The following is a 21,037-nucleotide window of genomic DNA, read 5'->3' as shown; positions in this document are numbered from 1 at the left end:
TCATCCATTCTGGTCATGTGATTCTGGGCAAATCACTTAACCTCTCATACCCCAGACAACCCTTTAAGACAGAGGTTTTTTACCTTTTCTGTGTCATGGATGCCTTTGGCAATCGTAAAATTTAGGGACCTTCTTCTTAGAAAAAAAAACTTTTTTAAACTTCAAAAAGTAAAAGAAACCAGTTATACTGAGATACAGTTATCATTTTTCTTTTCAAAGTTCACAAACCCAGATTAAGGACCTCTATTTTAAGACTGTTTTGAGTAGCTAGGTAGCTCAGTGGATAAAGCACTAGCCCTGGATTCAGGGGGTGCTGAGTTCAAATTTGGACTCAGACACTTGACACGTACTAGCTGTATGACCCTGGGCAAGTCACTTAACCATCACTGCCCCCACCCAAAAAAGACTATGCTTCAGAGAAGGTAAAGACCTGCATTTGTAAAGGGAATTTCCTCACTTTAGAATTTTCCATATGAAAACACAGGTCCAGTCCCTATCCACAGCTCCTAGCTCCTGGCATAATCTAGGTGCTTAATAAATGTTTGTTATATTGAGTGGAATTGGCTTTTCCAAGGGCAGCCACTGCCTCCCCCCCCCAACCATACACAATGGACTATCTATCTAGCTCTCCTCATGGTTTCCACTCCATGAATATTAATCATAACAATGAGGCTAATGAGAGAGATGGAGCCAATGCTCATGATACCAACAAGAAGAAGGATGGTTAGAAGACTTTCTCATTGGAGAATCAACCCTTACCCTCCCAGGACTCCATGATACTCTTTCAGAAACAAGCAGACAAGGTTGCCCTTTGAGAATACATCCTTTAAACCTTACCTTGGCACACTAGCCAAATAAGTCACAAGTTTCCGCAGGTCTTCCTGCCTTATTCTGTCATGATTGCTCCGTGCAGGGAAAGTCAGAATGGGTCCACCTCGCTTATCTCGGCCACCTGTAGACAGGAGAAACAAGATAGGGATTATGATCATTACAATAACAGCTAACATTTTTGTTGTGATTTCTAAAGATTTCTATAAGATTTATAAAGATTTATAAAGTGCTTTATAAATATTATCTCACTTAATCCTGGAAACAACTCTAGGAGGTAGGTGCTATTATCCCCATTATTTAGATGAGGAAATTGAGGCAGACAGAGATTAAGTACTTAGGGTCTTGTCGTTAGTGAGTGTATGAGGCAGGATTCTAACTTGGGTTCTCCTACCTCCAGGTCTAGACCTCTATTTACTGTGCCACCTAGCTGCCTGGATTGAATGGCAATAAGTTGGTACAAAGTTCTTCACATACTTTGTCTCTTCTGATCCTCATGACACTTTTATGAAGTGGGTACCATTACCCCAGTTTATTATATACAGGAAAAATTAGCCCAGCTCACTTCCTCAATGGGTGGACCACCAGAACCATGGCACAAAGGGATAGAATATAGGGCCGATTGGGGACTTCAGCCTTTCTTCACTGAGACAACTTTCCCTGATTTTCTTTTGCCTTTCATCTCTTTGGAAGCAGATTTGTTGTTCAGTCGTGTCTGACTCTTCATGATCTCATTTTTGTGGGATTTTCTTGGCAAAGATACTGGAGTGGTTTGTCATTTCCTCTCCAGTTCATTTTACAGTTGAGGAAACTGAGGCAAACAGACTTGCCCAGGGCCCCACATCTAGTAAGTGCCTCAGGCCAGATGTGAATGCGAGTCTGACTGACAGATTATTCCTGTGCTATTTTATCCCTTAATACTTGGGAGCTCATCCTGAACTTGTTAAGGTCATAGGTCCAGAGATTAGAAGGAACTTGGAGGCCATCTCATTTAACCTTTTCACTTGACAGTTGTGGGAATTGAGGCCCTGATATGTTAAACTTTACTAAATCAAATGACTAAGAAGAAAAGACTAATATAAAAAAATGAGTTTATATGTTAGGGCAGTATAATAGTTAGATACAAGCTGACATGGAAGGAGGTCAAGTACTTCCCCTCTGTGCAACATGCTATTTTCTTTGTCAATGACTTCTGAGGTTTCTGGAGTCAGAAAACTTGGGATCAAATTCTATCTCTAACACCTACTACCTGTGTATTTCAGGACAAAGAAAAGAGCATGCTGAACTTTACAAACAAAAGCATTTTTAAAATCCAACATTTTTGTTTGTAAAGTTCTCTTAAGATCCTCCCATTGAATTGTTGTGAGCTTCAGGGTCTGCCTTGACCTCTGGTCCTGGCCATACCTGGTCTATTCCATCACATCATCAAACGAGCCCTCCCTCTAAGCAGTATTACAGACTCATTTCTTAACTGCGCTGAGAAGGCAGCTGCCCACTGGCTTTAAGTGCTAAAAATGACTGATCTCTAAGGTTCCTCATTTTAAAATCTCAGTGTGTCCAACATTAACCATTAGCCAGACCTTTGTGATCAATGCTGGCTTAGTCAGCAGATAGGGAGGCAACATAACATAGAAAGAACATGACAGGAAGTCAGTAGTAGAATTGTATTCTAGACCCACTTCTGTTACGTACTAACTCAGACCAGAAATTTAAGCACTTTCAGCCTGTTTCCTCACCTCTTAAATGGGGACAATAATACTTGTTCCTCCAACTTTGCAAAATTGTCAGATCAAATAGGAAACGTGTATGAAAGCACATTGGGAATTGTAATGTTCTACATAAAAGTAATGATTGCATTTTTTCATTATCTAACCCTATTATCTCAATCATGCAAGATTCAGGGATCTTGAGCTTCCACACCAATGAGAGCATCAACTCCTGCGTAACTTGTATTCCTTTTTTCCTTTTTAAAAGTATTTTATTTTTCCAATTAGATATAAAAGTAATTTTTATGATTTGGGGTTTTTGTTGTTGTTGTTGTTATTTGTTGAGGCAACTGGAGTTCAGTGACTTGCCCAGGGTCACACAGCTAGTAAGTGTCAAGTGACTGAGACCACATTTGAACTCAGGTCTTCCTGACTCCAGGGCCAGTGCTCTATCCACTGTGCCACCTAGCTGCCCCATCATTTGTTTTTTAAAATATTGGGTTCTTTCTCTCTCCCTTCCCTCCCCACTCCTTGAGAAGGTAATTTGATATAGATTATACATGTATAGCCATATAAAACATTTTCATAATAGTCATATTGTAAAAAAAATAAAGACCAAAAAAACCCCAAGAAAAATAAAGGTTTTGTTTTGTTTTGTTTTTAAATATGCTTCAAACTGCATTCAAACTCTATTAGTTCTTTCTCTGGAGGTGGATAGCATTTTTCATCATAAGTCCTTTGGAATTATCTTAGATCACTGTATTGTTGAAAATAGTTGTCATTCATAGTTGATCATCATACAATGTTGTGATTACTATGTATAGAGTTTTCCTCACTCTACTCATTTCACTTTGTATCAGTTCATGTAAGTCTTTCCTGGTTTTTCTGAAAGGATCTTGCTTATCATATCTTATAGCCCAATAGTATTCCATCACAATGATATATCACAGCTTGTTCAGCCATTCCCCAATTGATGACCAACCCATCGATTTCCAATTCCATGACACCTCAAAAGAGCTGCTATAAATATTTTTGTACATATAGTGCTTTTCCTTTGATCTCTTTGGGATACAGACTTAATAGTAGTAAGCGCTGGGTCAAAGGGTCTAGTCTATTTGGCATGGTTCCAAATTGCTTTCCAGAATGGTTGGATCAGTTCACAACTCAACCAACAGTGTATCAGTGTCCCAATTTTTCTATGTCCCTTCCAACATTTATCATTTTCCTTTTCTGTCATATTAGCCAATCTGATAGGTATGAGGTGATACCTCAAAGTTGTTTTAATTTGCATTACTCATATTCTTTTTTAAAAAAATATTTTATTGACCTCATCTGTCTTATATCATCATAGTTATCCCCAGTATCCTTCCAGTTCCCCCTCCCAGAGAGCTATGCATTATAACAAATAGTAATTTTAAGAGAAAAAAATCAAGCAGCAGCCCTGGAGTCAGGAGTATCCGAGTTCAAATCCGGCCTCAGACGCTTAACACTTACTAGCTGTGTGACCCTGGGCAAGTCACTTAACTCCAATTGCCTCACTTAAAAAAAAAAGAAGAAGAAAAATAAAATAAAAACAAAAGTGGGATTTGACTTTCATTGAGTAGTATATATGGGAGACAATATCATAAGGATCTGAGTTCAAATCCCACATTTGATACCTAACCACCTGTGTGACCTTGGGCAAGTCATTTAATCTCTTGGTAGCCTCAGTTCCCCTAACTATAAAGTGAGTTGATTAAACTAGATAGCCTCAAAAATCCCTTCTGATACTAAATCCAGGGGTTGGAAGATCTTGGTGGGGATGGTATAAAAATAGAAAAAGAGAACACCACCATATTCTTTTGAGGGGAAAAATCAAGGGACTGCACTGAGCCCATAGAGAGCTATGGTATAATATCTATGCTGGGAAAGGGGGCACCTATGTCCTAGCTACTAACTAGTTCCATTAACTCTGGATTATAGGATTCTCCCCTCTGAACCTCTGTTTCTTCATCTGCAAAATAAGTGGATCAGATTAGGTGTTCTCTAACATCCCTGCCCACTCTGCCCTTCTATAAAGCTGAGTAACTGGACATTTCATCCCCAATTCCATTCCTTTTGGCTGCTTCTGAGGTGTTTGACCAACGGCCAGTATAAGAAACCTTCATAGAGCGACTAGCTGGCAGATGAAAAGAGTGCTAAGAGATTTGGAGCCACAGATGTCCAAGGAAGAGAAGCTCAATCTTTCTCACCAGATGAAGAATCCCCATTTGTCTTCCCTGCCTAAGGTCCCACCTGTCACTCCTCATGGAGGAGTCTCTGAATCTTAATCAGAAATGGGGATGCTCCAAGTGTTAATCATCTATTGTGATCCAGGGACAGGGACAATTAGCTCAGCAGGTTAGAAAGCTGTGCTAATGAGCCCAGGGTTTTGAATTCTACCCCCTCCCTGGGCACTTATGGACATAGAGAGGGAAAGTCTGTCCTATAGCCATAGACTACACCTCCACTGTCAGTGGGACCTCTCACAAATATGCATCCACGGTCAAGGAGGGAAGTGGATGAGGAATCTTAGTTAACCCACTTCCAATGCTGGAAAAAACAACTGAAAGCCCACGTCTTTCTGAAGTGGGTCAGTAGTATCATTATATAGTAGGATTACTCCAAACCCCATTTTATAGATGAGGAAAATAAGACTGAGAACAGTGAAGTGACTAGCCCAAACGCACATAATAAGTATAATAAGTATCAGTCAGGATGTGAACCAGGGTCTCCTGAATCCAAAATCTGGTGTTCATTCACTACATAATACTGCTGGAGATAACATTTTCTTTAGCAAAGAAAAGTTCTGATATAAAGTTATCTTTATAAAAGATAGTTTTTATGTGTCTGATGATAACATGATTCCATCATATAAAAACACATCAGGGGCAGCTAGGTGGTGCAGCGGATAATGCACCAGCCTTGAATTCAAGAGGACCTGAGTTCAAATTGGGTGTCAGATACTCAACACTTACTAGCTGTGTGACCTTGGGCAAGTCACTTAACCCTCATTGCCCTGCCCCTCCCCCCCACCAAATATATCAAAGATCGTTAATTCCCTTCAGCACAGGGACTTTCCCCACTGACAGAGGTCATAATGCATCAATAATTTATAGTAGCCCTGGGCTCAGAGAAATTAAATGATTTGTCCATGGTCATAGAGCCAATAATAAATATCAGAGATGGGATTTGAACTGAGGTCTTCCTGACTTCCAGTCAAACTCTCTCTCCACTATGCCAAGTTGCCTCCTTCAGTCTGATAATATGTAGATGCTGTGACATTGAAGTTCAACAGCTTCAGCTCCTCTTCTCTAGAAATAGACAATAGGGGCAGCTAGGTGGCACAGTGGATAAAGCACAGGCCTTGGATTCAGGAGTACCTGAGTTCAGATCTGGCCTCAGACCCTTGACACTTACTAGCTGTGTGACTCTGAGCAAGTCACTTAACCCCCATTGCCCCGCAAAAAAAAAAGGAAATAGACAATAGGAGCATACACAGACTCAAGAAGTCTAATATCTATCTGGAAGTTCTGCTAATATGACTCCAACCCACCTTCCCAACCTTGTCTCCTTTTATCATTTGGATCATCTGTAATACATGAATTTTCCATTGTGAAACTAGTGATTTGCTTTTTCCTTTTTTTTTTAGCTTTTGCTAGGTGTTGAAGTGGATGGGGCACCAGGCCCAGAGTTAGGAAGAACTGAGTTCAAATCCAGCCTCAGACATTTACTAGTTGTGTGACTTTGAGCAAGTCACTTAACTCTTCTTTGCCTCAGTTCCTCATCTGAAAAGTGGAGACATACTGGAGAAGGAAACGGCAAACGACTCCAGTATCTTTGCCAAGAAAACCCCATGGACAAAGTCCATGATGGGGGTTGGAGGGGAGGGGAGCACGTGGAGTCAAACACGACTGAACAGCAACAACAAGGTTTCATCACTTGCCCGGAATATTCTTCCTTTGCTATCGATTGCTATTTAATCTGACCCATCTTTTGAGGGCCATCTCAAACACTGTCTCTTTCATGAAGCCTTTCCAGATGTTCTGATGAATCATTATACTTAATTTGTAACTTTCCCTTTTGGCCCTTCCAGTCTTCTCACATTTCTCTTCTTCTCTACCACCTTATACTGGGCAACCCAATGACAACTGGCATCCTGGCTGTCCTTCACACCAAACACTCCATCTCCTGACTCTTTGCAATTTCACATGTTTGTCTCTAATGCCCAGAATGCTCTACCTCCTCATTTCCATCTCCCAGACTCTTTAAATTCCTTCAGGTCCCACCGAAAATCTCATTTCCTTCAAAGAGTCTTTCCATCCCCTTTTAATGCAAGTGCCTTCCCCTCAGTTAATTATCTATAGTTTATCCTACATTTACCTTGTTTGGATATAGTTGTTTCCAAGTTATCTTTCCTATTAGACTGTAATCTCCTTGAGGGCAGGAACTGTCCTTTTTTTTTTTTTTAAGTGAGGCAATTGGGGTTAAGTGACTTGCCCAGGGTCACACAGCTAGTAAGTGTTAAGTGTCTGAGGTCGGATATGAACTCAGGTACTCCTGACTCCAAGGCTGGTGCTCTATCCACTGCGCCATCTAGCTGCCCCAGGAACTGTCTTTTGCCTTTCTTTGTATTCTTGGTGCACAGTACTTGGAGCATAACAGGCGCTTAACAAATGCTGGTTTACTTGACTTGACTTGTATTCTCTTTTGTACTGTAGTTATTCATGTACTGGTTTTACTAGTGTTTGCATCTCCCTGCTAGACATTGAGCTCCTTGGGGCAGGAGCCATGACTTAGTTTTCCATCACCAGCATCCAGCATGTAACTCAGTAGTAAAGTGCAAAGGGATTAATGACAGGCAAAGTAGGCAATTGCCATGGGTGTGATACACTGGAGGAGCAAGAGAGACACCTTTGAACATGACTTTTCATAAATATACATGATTTTGATACTGGTAAATTCCATTTCCATAGCCCAGAGGTATTAATTTCCTGTTGCAGTGAAGTCTTAAAGTCTCCAGTGGACAGTAACACAGGGATTGAAATTTTCAAATTTGCCTAGGGCATATGAATGATAAATCCTGGATCTATCCATAGGCCTAACTACTGTCCAAATAATTCTTGCATGTCAAAGAATACTTGTGAATAACTGTGTGGGGGGGAGGGGGTGGGAGGGCAGGAGTGATTCTGCTCCCAAACTGGCCCCTGATTCTGGTCCACCCTGCCCCTAAAGGGAGAGGGGGAAACACAGCAAAGAGAGAGCTAGCAATGAGGGTTTTCAGCTATTCAGAAAGAATACAGTCAAATGAAAGGTGTACTCAGAAGAACCGGAAGACCACTCCCTCACCGGTATCCTCTAACCTTATCATCTAATCATAAATTCAGAGCTAGAAGAGACCTTAGATTTAGTCTGGTCCAACCCTTTAGGAAACTAAAGCCCAGAGACATTAATCTACTTGTTCAAGTTAACATTGATAGGAAATTTGGATCACAGATTTAATGATAATAGTAATAATAATAACAATAATATTTCTATAGCACTCACTATGTCCCAAGATCTGTGCTAAGGGCTTTACAATTATTATTTCATTTGATCGTCGTTATTATCCCCATTTTGCAGATAAGGAGACTGAGGCAAACAGATGTGAAGTGACTTACCCTGACACTGGATTTGAATTAAGGTCTTTCTGATTCTGGGCCTGGCACTCTATCCATTGTGCCACCTAGGGCCCCAGCCATCATTTAGGTCAACCCAATCACTTTACTAGTGAGGAAACTGAGTCTCAAGAGAGGTTAAGTACCTTTCTAGTCTTCCAGGCGATTTAATGGACAGCGTTGGGCTCGGAGTCAGCTAGACCTGAATCCAAATCCTGCCTCAGACACTTATTATCTATAGGACCCTGGGCAAGTCACTTAACCTCCCTCCTCTTCAGATTCTTCATCTGTACAATGAGAATAATTCATATTTTAATAACAATTAATAAAATGAGAACACACCTTCCTCACCAGGTTGTTGTCAGGATGAAGTGAGATAATACATATTTGTAAGCTTTAAAGTGGTGTATGAATACTAGCTCTTGGTTTTTTTTTTTCTTATACTCTATAGCAACACCAGTCTTCTTTATTTTCCTCACACAGGACATGATGTTCTCTGAATCCGCACCTTTTAAATAAGCCATCTTCTTGCCTGGAATGCGCTCACTCCTCACTTCCACCCGCTGGCTTCAAATCCCACCTTCTACCCCAGGAAGCTTCTTGGGTTTCCCAGAATCCTCTGCATGGCCCCAGGTGCGGGTGTTCCTTAGCCCCCACAGACTATAACTGTTCAGCCACAGGGAGTCAAACCTGAGCCCTAGGAAAGCTAGCTTACTCTAGCCATGGAACCAAGGTCCTTCTGTGCAACAGGAAAGATCTCCTGCCATGGAGGTCTAGGGACCTGTCACACTTGTTTCTAGAAGGTTATAAGTATGCTCAGCATTCTGCAGACTCCAAGGAGGCTAAAGTCCCACCCTCCTCCCCCAGCTTTTCTGAGCCAGAGAACATTGCCTGGGGGCAGCAGCCCAGACACTGGGGCAAGGGCATTAACCCTTTCAGGTTCCTGGGTGGGCACTGAGTATCTACAATGTGAAAACAGCAAGAGCCACCCACACGGCCCGTGCAGATTTCTGCAAGCACAGCTTGCTCCCTTTCTACGCCTGCTTCCCCACCTGTAAAGTGGAGATAATAATAATCCTCGTGTGCCCCTCAATCTATGTCATTAGATTAATTTAGTCACTTCCAAAAAGCTTCTCAGCCCACTGAGCAGTTTTTTGTTCCCTTAAAGGCTGTTCAGAGTTTATTAGTTTTCACCGAGCAGAAAGCAAACACAATTATTGTGGCTGTCCAAAAACACGTGGGTGACTCAGCAAGTAAAAACTGAGGGTTTTGTCTGCTTTATTTTGGACTAGAAGGTCCCTTGAGGTCACTTCTAGCCCTATAAAATCATTGGATAATAGATTTCAACCTGGAAGAGACCTTAGGGTGCATTTAATCCATCTGCCTTATTTTACAGTCGAGTCCACGGAGGCTGAGAGAAATGAGTAGACTTGCCCAGGATCGCATAGCTGCTAACTGTCTGAGGCAGAATTTGAACTCCATCTTCCCAACTTTAAGACTCGCTCTCTAACCCCTGAGCCACCTAGCTAAAATCCTATGGTTTTCATGATTGGTATTTTGCTTCTGCTTCCCTTAAAATTGTAACCCAGGCTTGTGAGGTGCAGCAGTCCCAGAATGCATTGCACAGATGTTTGGGTCAAAATTCTGGGAGACTGTGTGGGTAGGTGACTAGAATGCCTCAGGAACTTTCTGGGAAGAAGGGAAGAGGAGTTAAAAACAGACACAACTATTCCCATGCTTACATAGTCAGTCTAACCTCAGACTGACTGGAAAGGGGAAGACTGGAGAACAGGACTGGGTGTGGCGGATGGGAAATCTTTAGTATTTCTGAGTAGGAAGAGAGATGATGTTATAATTCATAATGAAGGCTCAATGCTTGGTTTGCTAACTCTTTCATGGCCTCCTGAGGCAGGTCACAGGTGACTTATGTCATGAAAGAACCATCCTGGAACTTTTCAAGTGCTCTGGGGATTTCAAATGAGTTGTACTGAATGGGTGACTCGGTTCTTCCAAGAACAAGTTTGCCCACCAATGCTTTGGGGTTGAGTTGGGGAGGCTGGGGCAGTGGAAGATAGATTTAGGGCTAGAAGGGACCTTAAAGGTCACCTCATCAAAACCCCTTTTTTGACAGATGAAGAAATTTAGGTTAATTGAGGTAAAGTCTCTATAGTCACACAAGTGCTAAATGACAAGAGTTAGGATCAAAATCCAGGTTCTCTAACTTTTTTTTGTTGCTTTTCAGGTGTTTCTGACTCTTCATGACCTCATTTGGGATTTTCTTGGCAAAGATACTGGAGTGGTTTGCCATTTCCTTCTCCAGCTCATTTTACAAATGAGGAAAACAGGCAAACAGGGTTAAGTGACTTACCCAGTGTCACACAGCTAATAAGTGTCTGAGGCCAGATTTGAACTCAGGAAGATGAGTCTTCCTGACTCCAGGCCCAGTTCTCTATCCACTGTACCAGCTAGCTGACCTCAGACTTTTGAAATTATTTAATAATCTGTGTACCACACTGCCTCACCCCAGAATACTCATCACATTATAGCATCTATATTTTTTATAACTTTGAATATATGATCAAGGGAAGCTTTAGAAATTCTTCTGGTCACCCTTAAATTGCCATCTGCTCTGCTCACCTGGAACATCTGTCCATTATACCCACCCTCTTCTCCCAGTGATGAGTTCCTCCTGGGCCTCTATTTTCAGAGGGATCCAGGCTGGTCAACCTTGGATCTTCTCCCTCTGTTCAGACTTTCTGGACTTCAACACCAGGTCCCCAGGCAGGTACCTCCTCCATTCCCCCCTGCTTTTCAGCTCCCTTTTTTTCTTTTTGCAGGGCAATGAGGGTTAAGTGACTTGCCCAGGGTCACACAGCTAGTAAGTGTCAAGTGTCAGAGGCCAGTTTTGAATTCAGGTCCTCCTGAATCCAGGGCCGGTACTTTATCCACTGCGCCACCTAGCTGCCCCCTTTCAGCTCCCTTTTGTGCATTGGTACTACCATTAGACTGTAAACTCCTTGAGGGCAGAGGCTGTCTTTGGCTTTGCACTCAGCACAGTGTCTGGCTCTTAATGAATGTTTGTTGCCTTTGAGATCAGGAAAGCTCTGAATCTTTCTTAAGTAGGTTGGATTGGGGTCCTTCCTGGAGGTGGAAGGAGGTGGGGTAGTTGAGATGGGAAGACTGGATTTGGATTCCAAGGATGTGGGTTTGAATTCTGGTTCTTCTACTGTGTTGCATTATAGAAGGCAACCTCTCTGGGTCTGTTTCCTCCCTGAGGTCTCTGGACTTTAACTTTTAATGTCCCATCTGGCTATAAGTCTATGCTACTAATGATTTTCTGATTTTAGTAGTAACAACAATACCACTAGCAGTAGCAATACAGAACTACATGTCTATGTGGTGTTTTAAGGTCTACAAAGCACTTTACAAACTTGATCACTCTCAAAACAATCCACTGAGGTAAGTAATACAAGTATTATTATGCAGATTCTACAGATGAAAATGTTGAGACCTGGTCCATTCACCTGCAAGCACTGTCTCCACATATCTCTTCTCTCCTGGTAGTGCTTGGCTAGGGAAGTTCACAAGGGTTGGGAGGAGGCCACTGACATCAATGTGTTATCTTATCATTAAATCATACATCCATAAGACTGTAATGGATTCCCCAAGGTCATTCAGTCTAGGCAGCAGGGCATTTAACCTATCTTTGGTAGATTGATAGCTCTTTCATTTCTAAAGAGTCTATATTCTCTGGCTATTTCATAGAAATCAAACGTGCTCTTTTAGTAGTCTGGGCCTCTGTTTTGGTCCTGAGATAGATATTTACTTACTAATCAGTAAAAGTGAAGAATCAGTATTTAAAGAATGTTTTAAAAACATAATAAGCATTTTAAAATCAGCATTTAAAAAAATCTGTATAAACAGAGCAACTTGTTTAATTCTCCAGTTGTATTCATAAATCCAAATCCCGCACACAGAAGTTTCTCTCATATCCTTTAAAAACTTTCTTATGACATCTCATTTTTATGTCGCTTTATTTCCAAATGCATCCCTCTCCCTTTCCTTACCCATCAAGATACTCCTTATTTCAAAATATACAAAAAGAAAGAAAAAAAAGTTCATCAAAACCCGTCAGTATCAGCTGAAACTGACAATAAATGCAGAGTTCCATTCCCATAGTCCCCGACTCCTGCTGAGAAGAAAGGGAGGTGCATTTTCTCATCTCTTCTTTGAAGGCAGCATGGCACAGTGAAAAGTGTGCTGCATTTTGAGCCACGGTCCTAAGTTTGCATCCTGGCTCTGAAGGACCTTGGGCAAGTCACTTCCTTTTCTTGGGCCTCAGTTTCCTAATTTGTAAACTGAGAGATTCTACTAGATGTCCTTATCTATGACTCTAAGACAAGCTTTGTGATGATAATTATATAGCATTCAGTTTTGACTTTTGTTGTGATTCTTTCCATTGCATCAGAGTAGTCAGTGTGTATTAATCTATGTATGTCATCCTATGCTTCCTTACCTTCTTCATATTCTTAATCTCTACAACAAAATAATACTTCCTTACATTTATGCACCAGAATTTGTGAAGCCATCAGTCCTCAGTGGATGATTATCTCTTTTATTCTAAATCCTTTGCGATTCCCAAAAGCACAACTGCAAATATTTTGACGTATGTAGCACCTCTTTAATTTGACTCCCTTTGGGTATCTGATTAGCAGTGGGGCCCCTAGGCCAAAAAGTATGGACATTTTGGTTACTTTCTTTGACAAATTCTAAATTCTTCCTTCAGGAAGTCTTCCCAGATTTTGCCCCTCCCCTCCTTGCTCTAAGTGTTCTTTCCCTCTTGCAAATTTCCTATCTTGATTTGTCTGGTTTTCTTCTTTGTTCCTTTCACATCCTCTATTGAATCATGCTTATGTGTGTTGATATTAGAATCATTTTCTGGGCAAGAACATGCTGCCACACCAACTGGGAAGTGTGTGGATGTGCAGAGGAAGAGGCAGAGCATTACAGGTATGAGAAATTACAGAATCACAGGTGCAGGTGTGGGAAGTGAGTGACTATGCAAGGAGGATGGCTGAGCTAAAACAGAGGAAATCTCAACAAGAAAGGCTGGCCAAAGGACTATTTTAAAAGGTGATGGAGGGGCAGCTAGATGGCGCAGTGGATAGAGCACTGGCTCTGGAGTCAGGAGTACCTGAGTTCAAATCCAGCCTCAGACACTTAACACTTACTAGCTGTGTGACCCTGGGCAAGTCACTTAACCCCAATTGCCTCACTAAAAAAAACCAAAAAAACAAACAAACAAACAAACAAAAAGGTGATGGAAGGAGCAGCTAGGTGGCGCAGTGGATAAAGCACCAGCCCTGGATTCAGGAGTACTTGAGTTCAAATCTGGCCTCAGACACTTGACACTAAATAGCTGTGTGACCCTGGGCAAGTCACTTAACCCTCATTGCCCCACTAAAAGTAAATAAATAAATAAAAAGGTGATAGAATATGCACCTGAAGGCCTGAGAGTGAAAATATGCCCCTTTTTGTGTTGATGAGGAAATAGCAGACTTTTTGAGGTTGTTAGTGTAAGTATCCCCACTTTTCAGATGAGTCTCAGAGAGGCTGAGTGATTTGCCAGAGATCCTTTGTCTAGGAAGTGGCAGAGCCACGTGTTGGATCCAGGTCTCCTAATTCCATTATCCTTCAGAGCAAAAGCTGCCTTTCCATGTGTTCAGGACAAATCACTCCTTGTTTCCTCTGTGTGTGTGTGTGTGTGTGTGTGTGTGTGTGTGTGTGTGTGTGTATGTGTGTGTGTGGGGGGGGTGTACCTGTTTCCCAACCACTCTTCTTCTATGTCCGTCTTCTGCTCTTATCTCATTCTTATGTTCTGAATTATTGGTCTTATTTGTTTCTGACACCTTAAACCAGGTGGGAAAACAGTAATTGATGGGTGTTTATTCTTTCTGCCACATTCACCCTCTGTCCTCACCATCTGTCTTCCTCCCACCAACCCATGCTAGCAAAGATAAGTCTGGAGTGTTATAGTCCAATCATAGGGTCATATATCCAGAGCTGGAAGGGATCCTAGAGTCTTCCTAGTTCAATACCTTTATTTTACAGATGAAGAAACTGAGGCCCAGAGAAGTTCAGTAATTTGTTCAAGGACACACAGGTACTAAGTGTTAGAACCAGGACTCTGAAATTTCCAAGTCAGGTAGGTTTTACACTGTACCACACCACCTTGCTCTCTATTCTTCTCAAAGTTATATTACAAATCTTTGTCAAGAAATCAATATAACTTCAGTGAATAAAGGTATCATTGAGGGGAGAAGGGGGTGGGATTGGAGCCAATGCCCAGCTGAGGACTGCTCGCTTATTAGGAAGACAAATCTCCCAGTGCAGGAGATGAGGGATAAGGAGAAATGATAGGGGATTTGTTTGGAAGTCACTATAAGGAGAAAACTGAAGGTCAGGAAGGGGGTAAGGAGATCATTCAGGAAAATCACTCATCTCCTCCCGCTCAGAGCCACTGGAGATCTGAACCCAGATTTAGCCTTTGGGGTGGGTTAGACTGAATGAACAGACTCTTCCAGCTGGAAAGGCTCTTCAGGGGTCATCTTCGACTGAGCTGAGATCTGCTGTGCTTGACAGATTGGGAGCTGGGAGGGGGGCACCTCTTGTTTTAAAAGACCTCCACAGAAAGAATTTAGTCTCCCTCCTTCCAGACTTATGCCATCCTCTCGACTAACTGCAAAGTTTTCAGCTAGGTCCTAATTAGTGTGAATAATTAATCCTGTGGTCATAAATATTTGGATTCTCACTAGTCAACGTTATATAAAATGCGGTAACTGGTCCCAGCCCAATGGAAATAGTCTGTGTAAATTCCAATAATGCAAATTCAAATCCTCTACAGGATTCTTTATCACTAAGAATTGGGACCTAGGTGTAATGAATATGTGGTATCTAAATGTAGCTCCATTTCTCAATTACCCTTGGAAAATCTCACCCATCTAAAAAAAAGCAGATCACACAGGATGCTTCCCATGGGATATACTTAGGACGTGTCTTCATCAATGCAAACACATTTTGCTAAGAAAGTGACTAAGATGTCCATAACCTTTCACAGAAAGATCCCAATGCTAGGTATATATCTCAGGGGAGTAAAAGTCAGAAATAAAGGTTGGATATACTCCAAATGTTAACTTTTTTGTGGTAGCAAACAAGTGGAAATAAAAACCACTGATTATGACATGGCTAAGGGATTGTGGTCTGAGAATATATTACTGCACCATCAGAACTGATGAATATGAAGAATTCAGAGTCACAGGAAAACTTACCTGAACGGATAAACAATGAAACAAGTAGACCCAGGAAAACAATATACACAGTGACCATGTAGAGTAACATAAATGGAAAGAACAACAACAACAAAATGAAACTGAAGACTTTTTAATGATCAAACTTTTCCCTTAATAAGAAAAGAAAAAACATAGCTGCTTTCCTTCTAATATACAGATATTATCGGTGTGGAAAATCACATAGACAGTCAGACTTCACTGATGTGTTAGTTGGTACTACTGAATTGCTTTCTTCCTTCCCTCCCTCTCTCCCTTCCTCCCTCTTTCCCTCCCTTCCTTGCTTCCTTCCTTCCCTCCCTCCCTCTTTCCTTCTCTTCCTTCCTTCTTTCTCTCCTTCCTTCCTTCCTTTCCTCCCTCCTTGTAACAAGAGATGGCTCACTGGATAAGGGACAGGGGAGAGATATATTAAAATGTAGGCAGTATAAAAACAAAAGATTCTTAATATAAATTTAAAATTAACAACAAAAATGTGTTTATATGTTTCTGTCTAGGATGGGGAGGAGAGGTGCAAGAAAAGGAGAAGGGAATATGTCCTCTGGGCACTCATCCTTAATAATCCCAGGTAATTTGTCCATGTGGCTTAGTCTCTAGAGGGACGAAACAGAGGAACATTTTCAGTGACCTCCTTCCCTTTGGGGAAGGATTTTGAATTCTGTTCAAGAAAGAGTGGTGGTAGTGGTTTAGGGGCCTTTAAAGGGAGAGCTAGGGATGGATGTGGGGCTAAAGAATCAATTCCCCAAAGAACAGGGCAATAGAGAATTCCCAAGCCCAGGTCGGATTTCTCCATGTCTGCCTTTGAGAGGTTAATGAGGGGCAGCTAGGTGGCGCAGTGGATAGAGCACCAGTCCTGGAGTCAGGAGGACCTGATTTCAAATCCGGCCTCAGACACTTAACATTTAATAGCTGTGTGACCCTGGGCAAGTCACTTAACCCCAATTGCCTCACCAAAAAAAAAAAAAAAAAAGAGGTTAATGAACGGCTCCTATTCTGCCACTTGGATCTCATTCTGCTTTAACGGAAGGAGCCGTCAACACTCACCTGACACAAAGGCCACTTTTTCCTTTAGGATAGGGAGGACATCAGCAGCTTTCAAACCATCATTTCGAAAAGAACCTGTAGAACATGGAAGTCAGTGAGTCAGGATCAAGTAGAGAAGGGAACCACTTCAGCCCTAACCATGGTCCCCCCTCACCCCCATCCCCAACTGATCCTGTTGAGGAAGAGAAAGGCATGTCTCCTCGCTCCCTGACAGATCAGAGTCCAATCCAACAAGCATTTATTAAGTGTCTGTCAGGTGCAAGGCATGGTGCTAGGCCTAAGGATTCAAAGACAAAGGGAAAAGAGTCCCTCCCCTCAGGAAGTTTACTTTCTCCCCCATAGAGACAGCAGATACATAAACACATATATGATCATTTCAGGCAAAGCAGGGGGTGGGGGGGGGTGGGGGGGACTGACAACAGCCAGAGGCAAGGAAGGCTTCCCATGGACCTGACAGCTGAGTCTTGAAAGAAAGCTAGGAATTTTAAGAGGCAGGAGGGTGGAGGAGGCCTTTCAAACATGGAGGACTGTCTATGAAAAGGTACAGGGGCCTGAGACATGAGACAAAGTTCCAACTTCTGAAAACAGGAAGCAGACCACTTGGGTCAGAAGGTAGAGTCCATGAATCAAAGTAATATACAATAAGACTAGAAATGTAGACTGAAGTCAAAGAGTGAAGAGCTTTAAATGCCAAGCCAAGGCCTTTGCATTTTAAGCTAGAGGAAGTAGGGAGCCACAGCAGGTTCTTAAACAGGAGAGTAACCCACTTAGACTTATGTATCCCAGGATTATTTTGGCAGCTGCCTGGAGCATGGATTTTAATAGGCAAGGAGACTAATTAGGAGTTTATTGTAATAATACAAGCAAGAAAAGATAAGGGCCTGAATAAAGGACTGAAATAATGTCAAGCCAAAGCTAAGAGTTTACAAGGGCTCAAATCACTGCTGTTCTCCTTCTATTCCTAAAAGATAAAAATAGTGTCAGTCTCACACATATTCACTTTCTTTTCCTCTCCAATTCTCTCAGTCTTTAATCTGTATGTCTGTTTCTCTCTGTGTGTGTCTCTGTCTCTATCTTACTCTCTTACTCTATCTTTGTCTGTCTTTCTGTTTCTGTCTCCATCTCTGTCTCTCTCTTTGTCTCTGTCTCTCTTTCTCTGTCTCTGTCTCTCTTTCTCTTTCTCTCTCTCTCTCTGTCTCTCTGTCTCTCTCTCTCTCTGTCTCTGTCTCTGTCTCTCTCTGTCTCTCTCTCTCTCTCTCTCTCTCTCACACACACACACACACACACACAAACACAAACACAAACACACACCACACCACACTTTATCTCTGAGGGAGTCCAGCCCTGATGATCATTGTAATCAGATAACCTTCTGACCCCACATTTGCAAGCATTTCCATCTCCCGTTTCTATATAGGGTACTACAACTGACAGTTGACAGTTTTTAGGTTCATAAAATAAAGTACAAAGAGCCATTAATAGACTAATCCAATCCAGAATGGGGCAGATGCAAAGCAGAGAACTGAACTCCGTTCCTCCTCCTTAAGCATCCCATCATCTACTCCTCCTTCTTCACCAGGATCATTATTTCACAATGAGTAATAAACTGGGTTTGGGGGGGGAGGGGTTGTTCAATGTTGGTAAAGACCTCCCCAGAAATTCTTCAGCCCACCACAATAATCTCTTGTGAAGTCTTCAATCACCCTCATGGCTGGCAAGTTCCTTCTGAGATCTAATCGGGTTCTTGTTGGGGGCCTGGAGGCAGGGATGCTGGACCACAAGTGGAGTGGGAAATGAAAGAAGAAACCAACAGCCTTTGGATTGAAAGAGCAGGATCCCGACCCAGTGCTGGATGTGTGAGAAGGGAAGACCCATGGCATCAGAAGCAGAGAACTCCAGGCCTGCCTGTTGTCCCCCAGATCCATGAATGAACATGCTTTTACAATTACAGTCCTGATCAGCTCCCTCGGAATCCCGTCCCCTCCTGATTCCTTCCCTGGTATTCACTGATTATTTCCCTTTGAAACATGACACAGATGGGGCCCTGGAAGTGCAGCCTATCTGCTATCGGTGGGATAGAGGCGGGAAGATCACAGAGCTTGTGGCCTCTGCCTGACATCTACCTCCTTACTTCCTGCCTCCTCCCTTAGGGACCAGCTCATAATCTTCAGGGGAGGAGGGGGAGGGGGAGAGTGGGGGTGGGGAAAACCAAAGATCATGGTATTTACAGCTAAGAGAGTCCTCAGAAATCATCAAAGCCAACCCCTCTCATTTTTGACATATGAGAAAATTGAGGACCCAGAGAAGTAACATGATTTTTTCAAGGTCCCAAAAGGAAGTAGGTAGCAGAGGGTGGGGCAAATCTAGGTTTCTGATCCCCAAATCTAGGGTTCTTTCCATTAAACCAAGCTATCATTTGAGATAAAATGTATAATCCTTATCCCAGGAGTGAATCAAGGTGGGGTTCACTGCTCACATTGGGGCTGCGAGAATGGAATAGCATATCCCTAAAAATAATGGTTAATATTTACATAGTGCCTACTATGGGCCAGGGCTTTACAATTATTATCTCATCTATTCCTCATAACAACCCTGGGAGGTAGGTGCTATTAATTACCCCCATTTTCTCCTGGTTGACCTGTCGATACCCCCTATTTAGAGACTTGGGATAGCAATGTGGGTATCTCCTCATTTCAGGCTGCTAAAATTGAGGGCAGGAGCTTTGCCCCTCCCTACCTCAAAGATCTAACATTCTCTCAACGTGTCTTCTACAGGCCCTTACTCTGAGAGAAGGAATGTTAGTAGAACCAACAAGCTTCTCGAATCAGATAAACCATGATCACCCAAGCTGACTCATGTCAAAGTTTAGGGTGTCATGTTCCCCTAGTAGAGTCGAAAGTTACCTGAATTTTAAGTCAATAAATCAACAAGCATTTATCCAGTCTCTATTCTGCTCAATGCTGGAGGATGTGAGAAAAAAGGAAACAGTTTCTGCCTTCAAGGAGCCTATATTCTACTAGAAAAATCCTATATACACATAGAAGTATATACAAAAATATATGCAAAGTAAAAACAAGGCAACTTGTTCAGGACTCAGGGTGGGGTTGGGCGGGAAGGGAAGGGAAGGAACTAGAGGCTGGAAAATGGGGAAACTAAAGTGCCAAGAAAACAGGTATAAACTTCATTCAATTTTCTGTACACAACCTGAGGCAGAGCCCAGAGAAGTACTTTTTTCTATCCTTTTCCATATTCCTTATACCTGGGTAAGGTATGCCAGCAGATGCTGAAGAAGCATCCCCATTGGCTTTTCCCCTTTTTCTCAGGGCAAGGACCAGTGGCAATGCTCCCTCAAGGAGTGTCAAGCACACCAGGATGTTCGTACAATCCTTCCTTTTATGAATCCAACAATGTTTTTGTCTGTAGCCACCCATGATGACTCGCCTATGTCTGCATTCCAAGGTTGTCCACTCCCCTGGGTCAATGAGTCAACAAACACTTGCTAAGTACTTGCTATGTGTAAGCCCTATGAGTTGTGTAGGTAGAGACTCTCAGACATTTTTCAAGGATGCTCTATTTTTCCATTTCCCAGAAACCTCATTGCCTAGAACATCCTCAAACAGAGAAGGAAAAGAAGTCTCCCTCTATTGGCAATTCTACCAAATCTAAGAAAGGAAATGATGATTCAACCCCAGGAGATATCTTGGAGGTAAGTCTTGGGTAAGGTTAGGAAAAGCAGAGAAACTCTGTTTAGGTAAATGGGGCATTCCAGGTAGGTTCCCAGAATTCTCCTGGCCCGATTTTCTCCAAGTTCATGGGTTTGCCTGTTCTGCTGACAGCCCCCATGTGGGGTGAGAAATGAGAAGGCTCCTAAGCAGAAGTATGGATATAAGAAGCTGAGCCATGAGGGAGGAATAGAGAGCAAAAGGGAGGATCTGGACCAAGAATAAATGGAAGATGAGGTCAGTTATAGCCTGGGGAGGGGAACGGAGAGGAGGGGAATATCAGCTGTGGAGGGGTCTCAGAGCCAGCTAGTTTGGCTCTGAAATAAGTCTGACCCACTACAGGCTTCTGACAGGATGCCAGCTGGCTACAAATGGTTAAGTTCTGGGAAAATCCCAACATGCTCTCATAGCCCTGGACGTGATTCTCCCTGAAGGAGTAATGTGAAGCTGCATTCCCCTTCCCAGGCCAGCCAACACCTGTTCCTTATCAGGTATTATCAACCTCTATTACCTACCTACGTGGGCCTAAGGGAAATGGGGTGGCAGCAGGAAGATGCTTATTCTTCAAGACCCTAATTCTTCAGGCCTTCCCTAGGGCAAACTTAATTAAGAGACCTCCCACATTCCTTTCTTCCTTACTCCTCCCAAGGGCTGCAATGATAATTTAGCCACATGAGAGGACAATGATCCAGGGCCCAAAGGGACTTCCTACACATCCA

General features: G+C 42.4%; 1 protein-coding gene across 10 annotated transcripts in view; it reads right to left on the bottom strand.

Annotated features, from left to right (window-relative positions):
* Positions 1 to 21,037, bottom strand: part of KALRN (kalirin RhoGEF kinase) — a 991,119-nt gene that overhangs the window by 699,017 nt on the left and 271,065 nt on the right. For all 10 annotated transcript variants that reach the window (XM_043992602.1, XM_043992601.1, XM_043992603.1 and 7 more), the window contains 2 exons: positions 16,597 to 16,671; positions 838 to 952 (listed from right to left, as the gene is read on the bottom strand). In XM_043992602.1, coding sequence (XP_043848537.1) covers positions 838 to 952; positions 16,597 to 16,671 — 190 coding nt within the window. The remainder of the gene's footprint in view (positions 1 to 837; positions 953 to 16,596; positions 16,672 to 21,037) is intronic.

This window comes from Dromiciops gliroides, chromosome 3 (genome assembly GCF_019393635.1).
Source record: "Dromiciops gliroides isolate mDroGli1 chromosome 3, mDroGli1.pri, whole genome shotgun sequence".
Classification (NCBI taxonomy): domain Eukaryota; kingdom Metazoa; phylum Chordata; class Mammalia; order Microbiotheria; family Microbiotheriidae; genus Dromiciops; species Dromiciops gliroides.
This window is presented reverse-complemented; position numbering and strand designations above follow the sequence as displayed.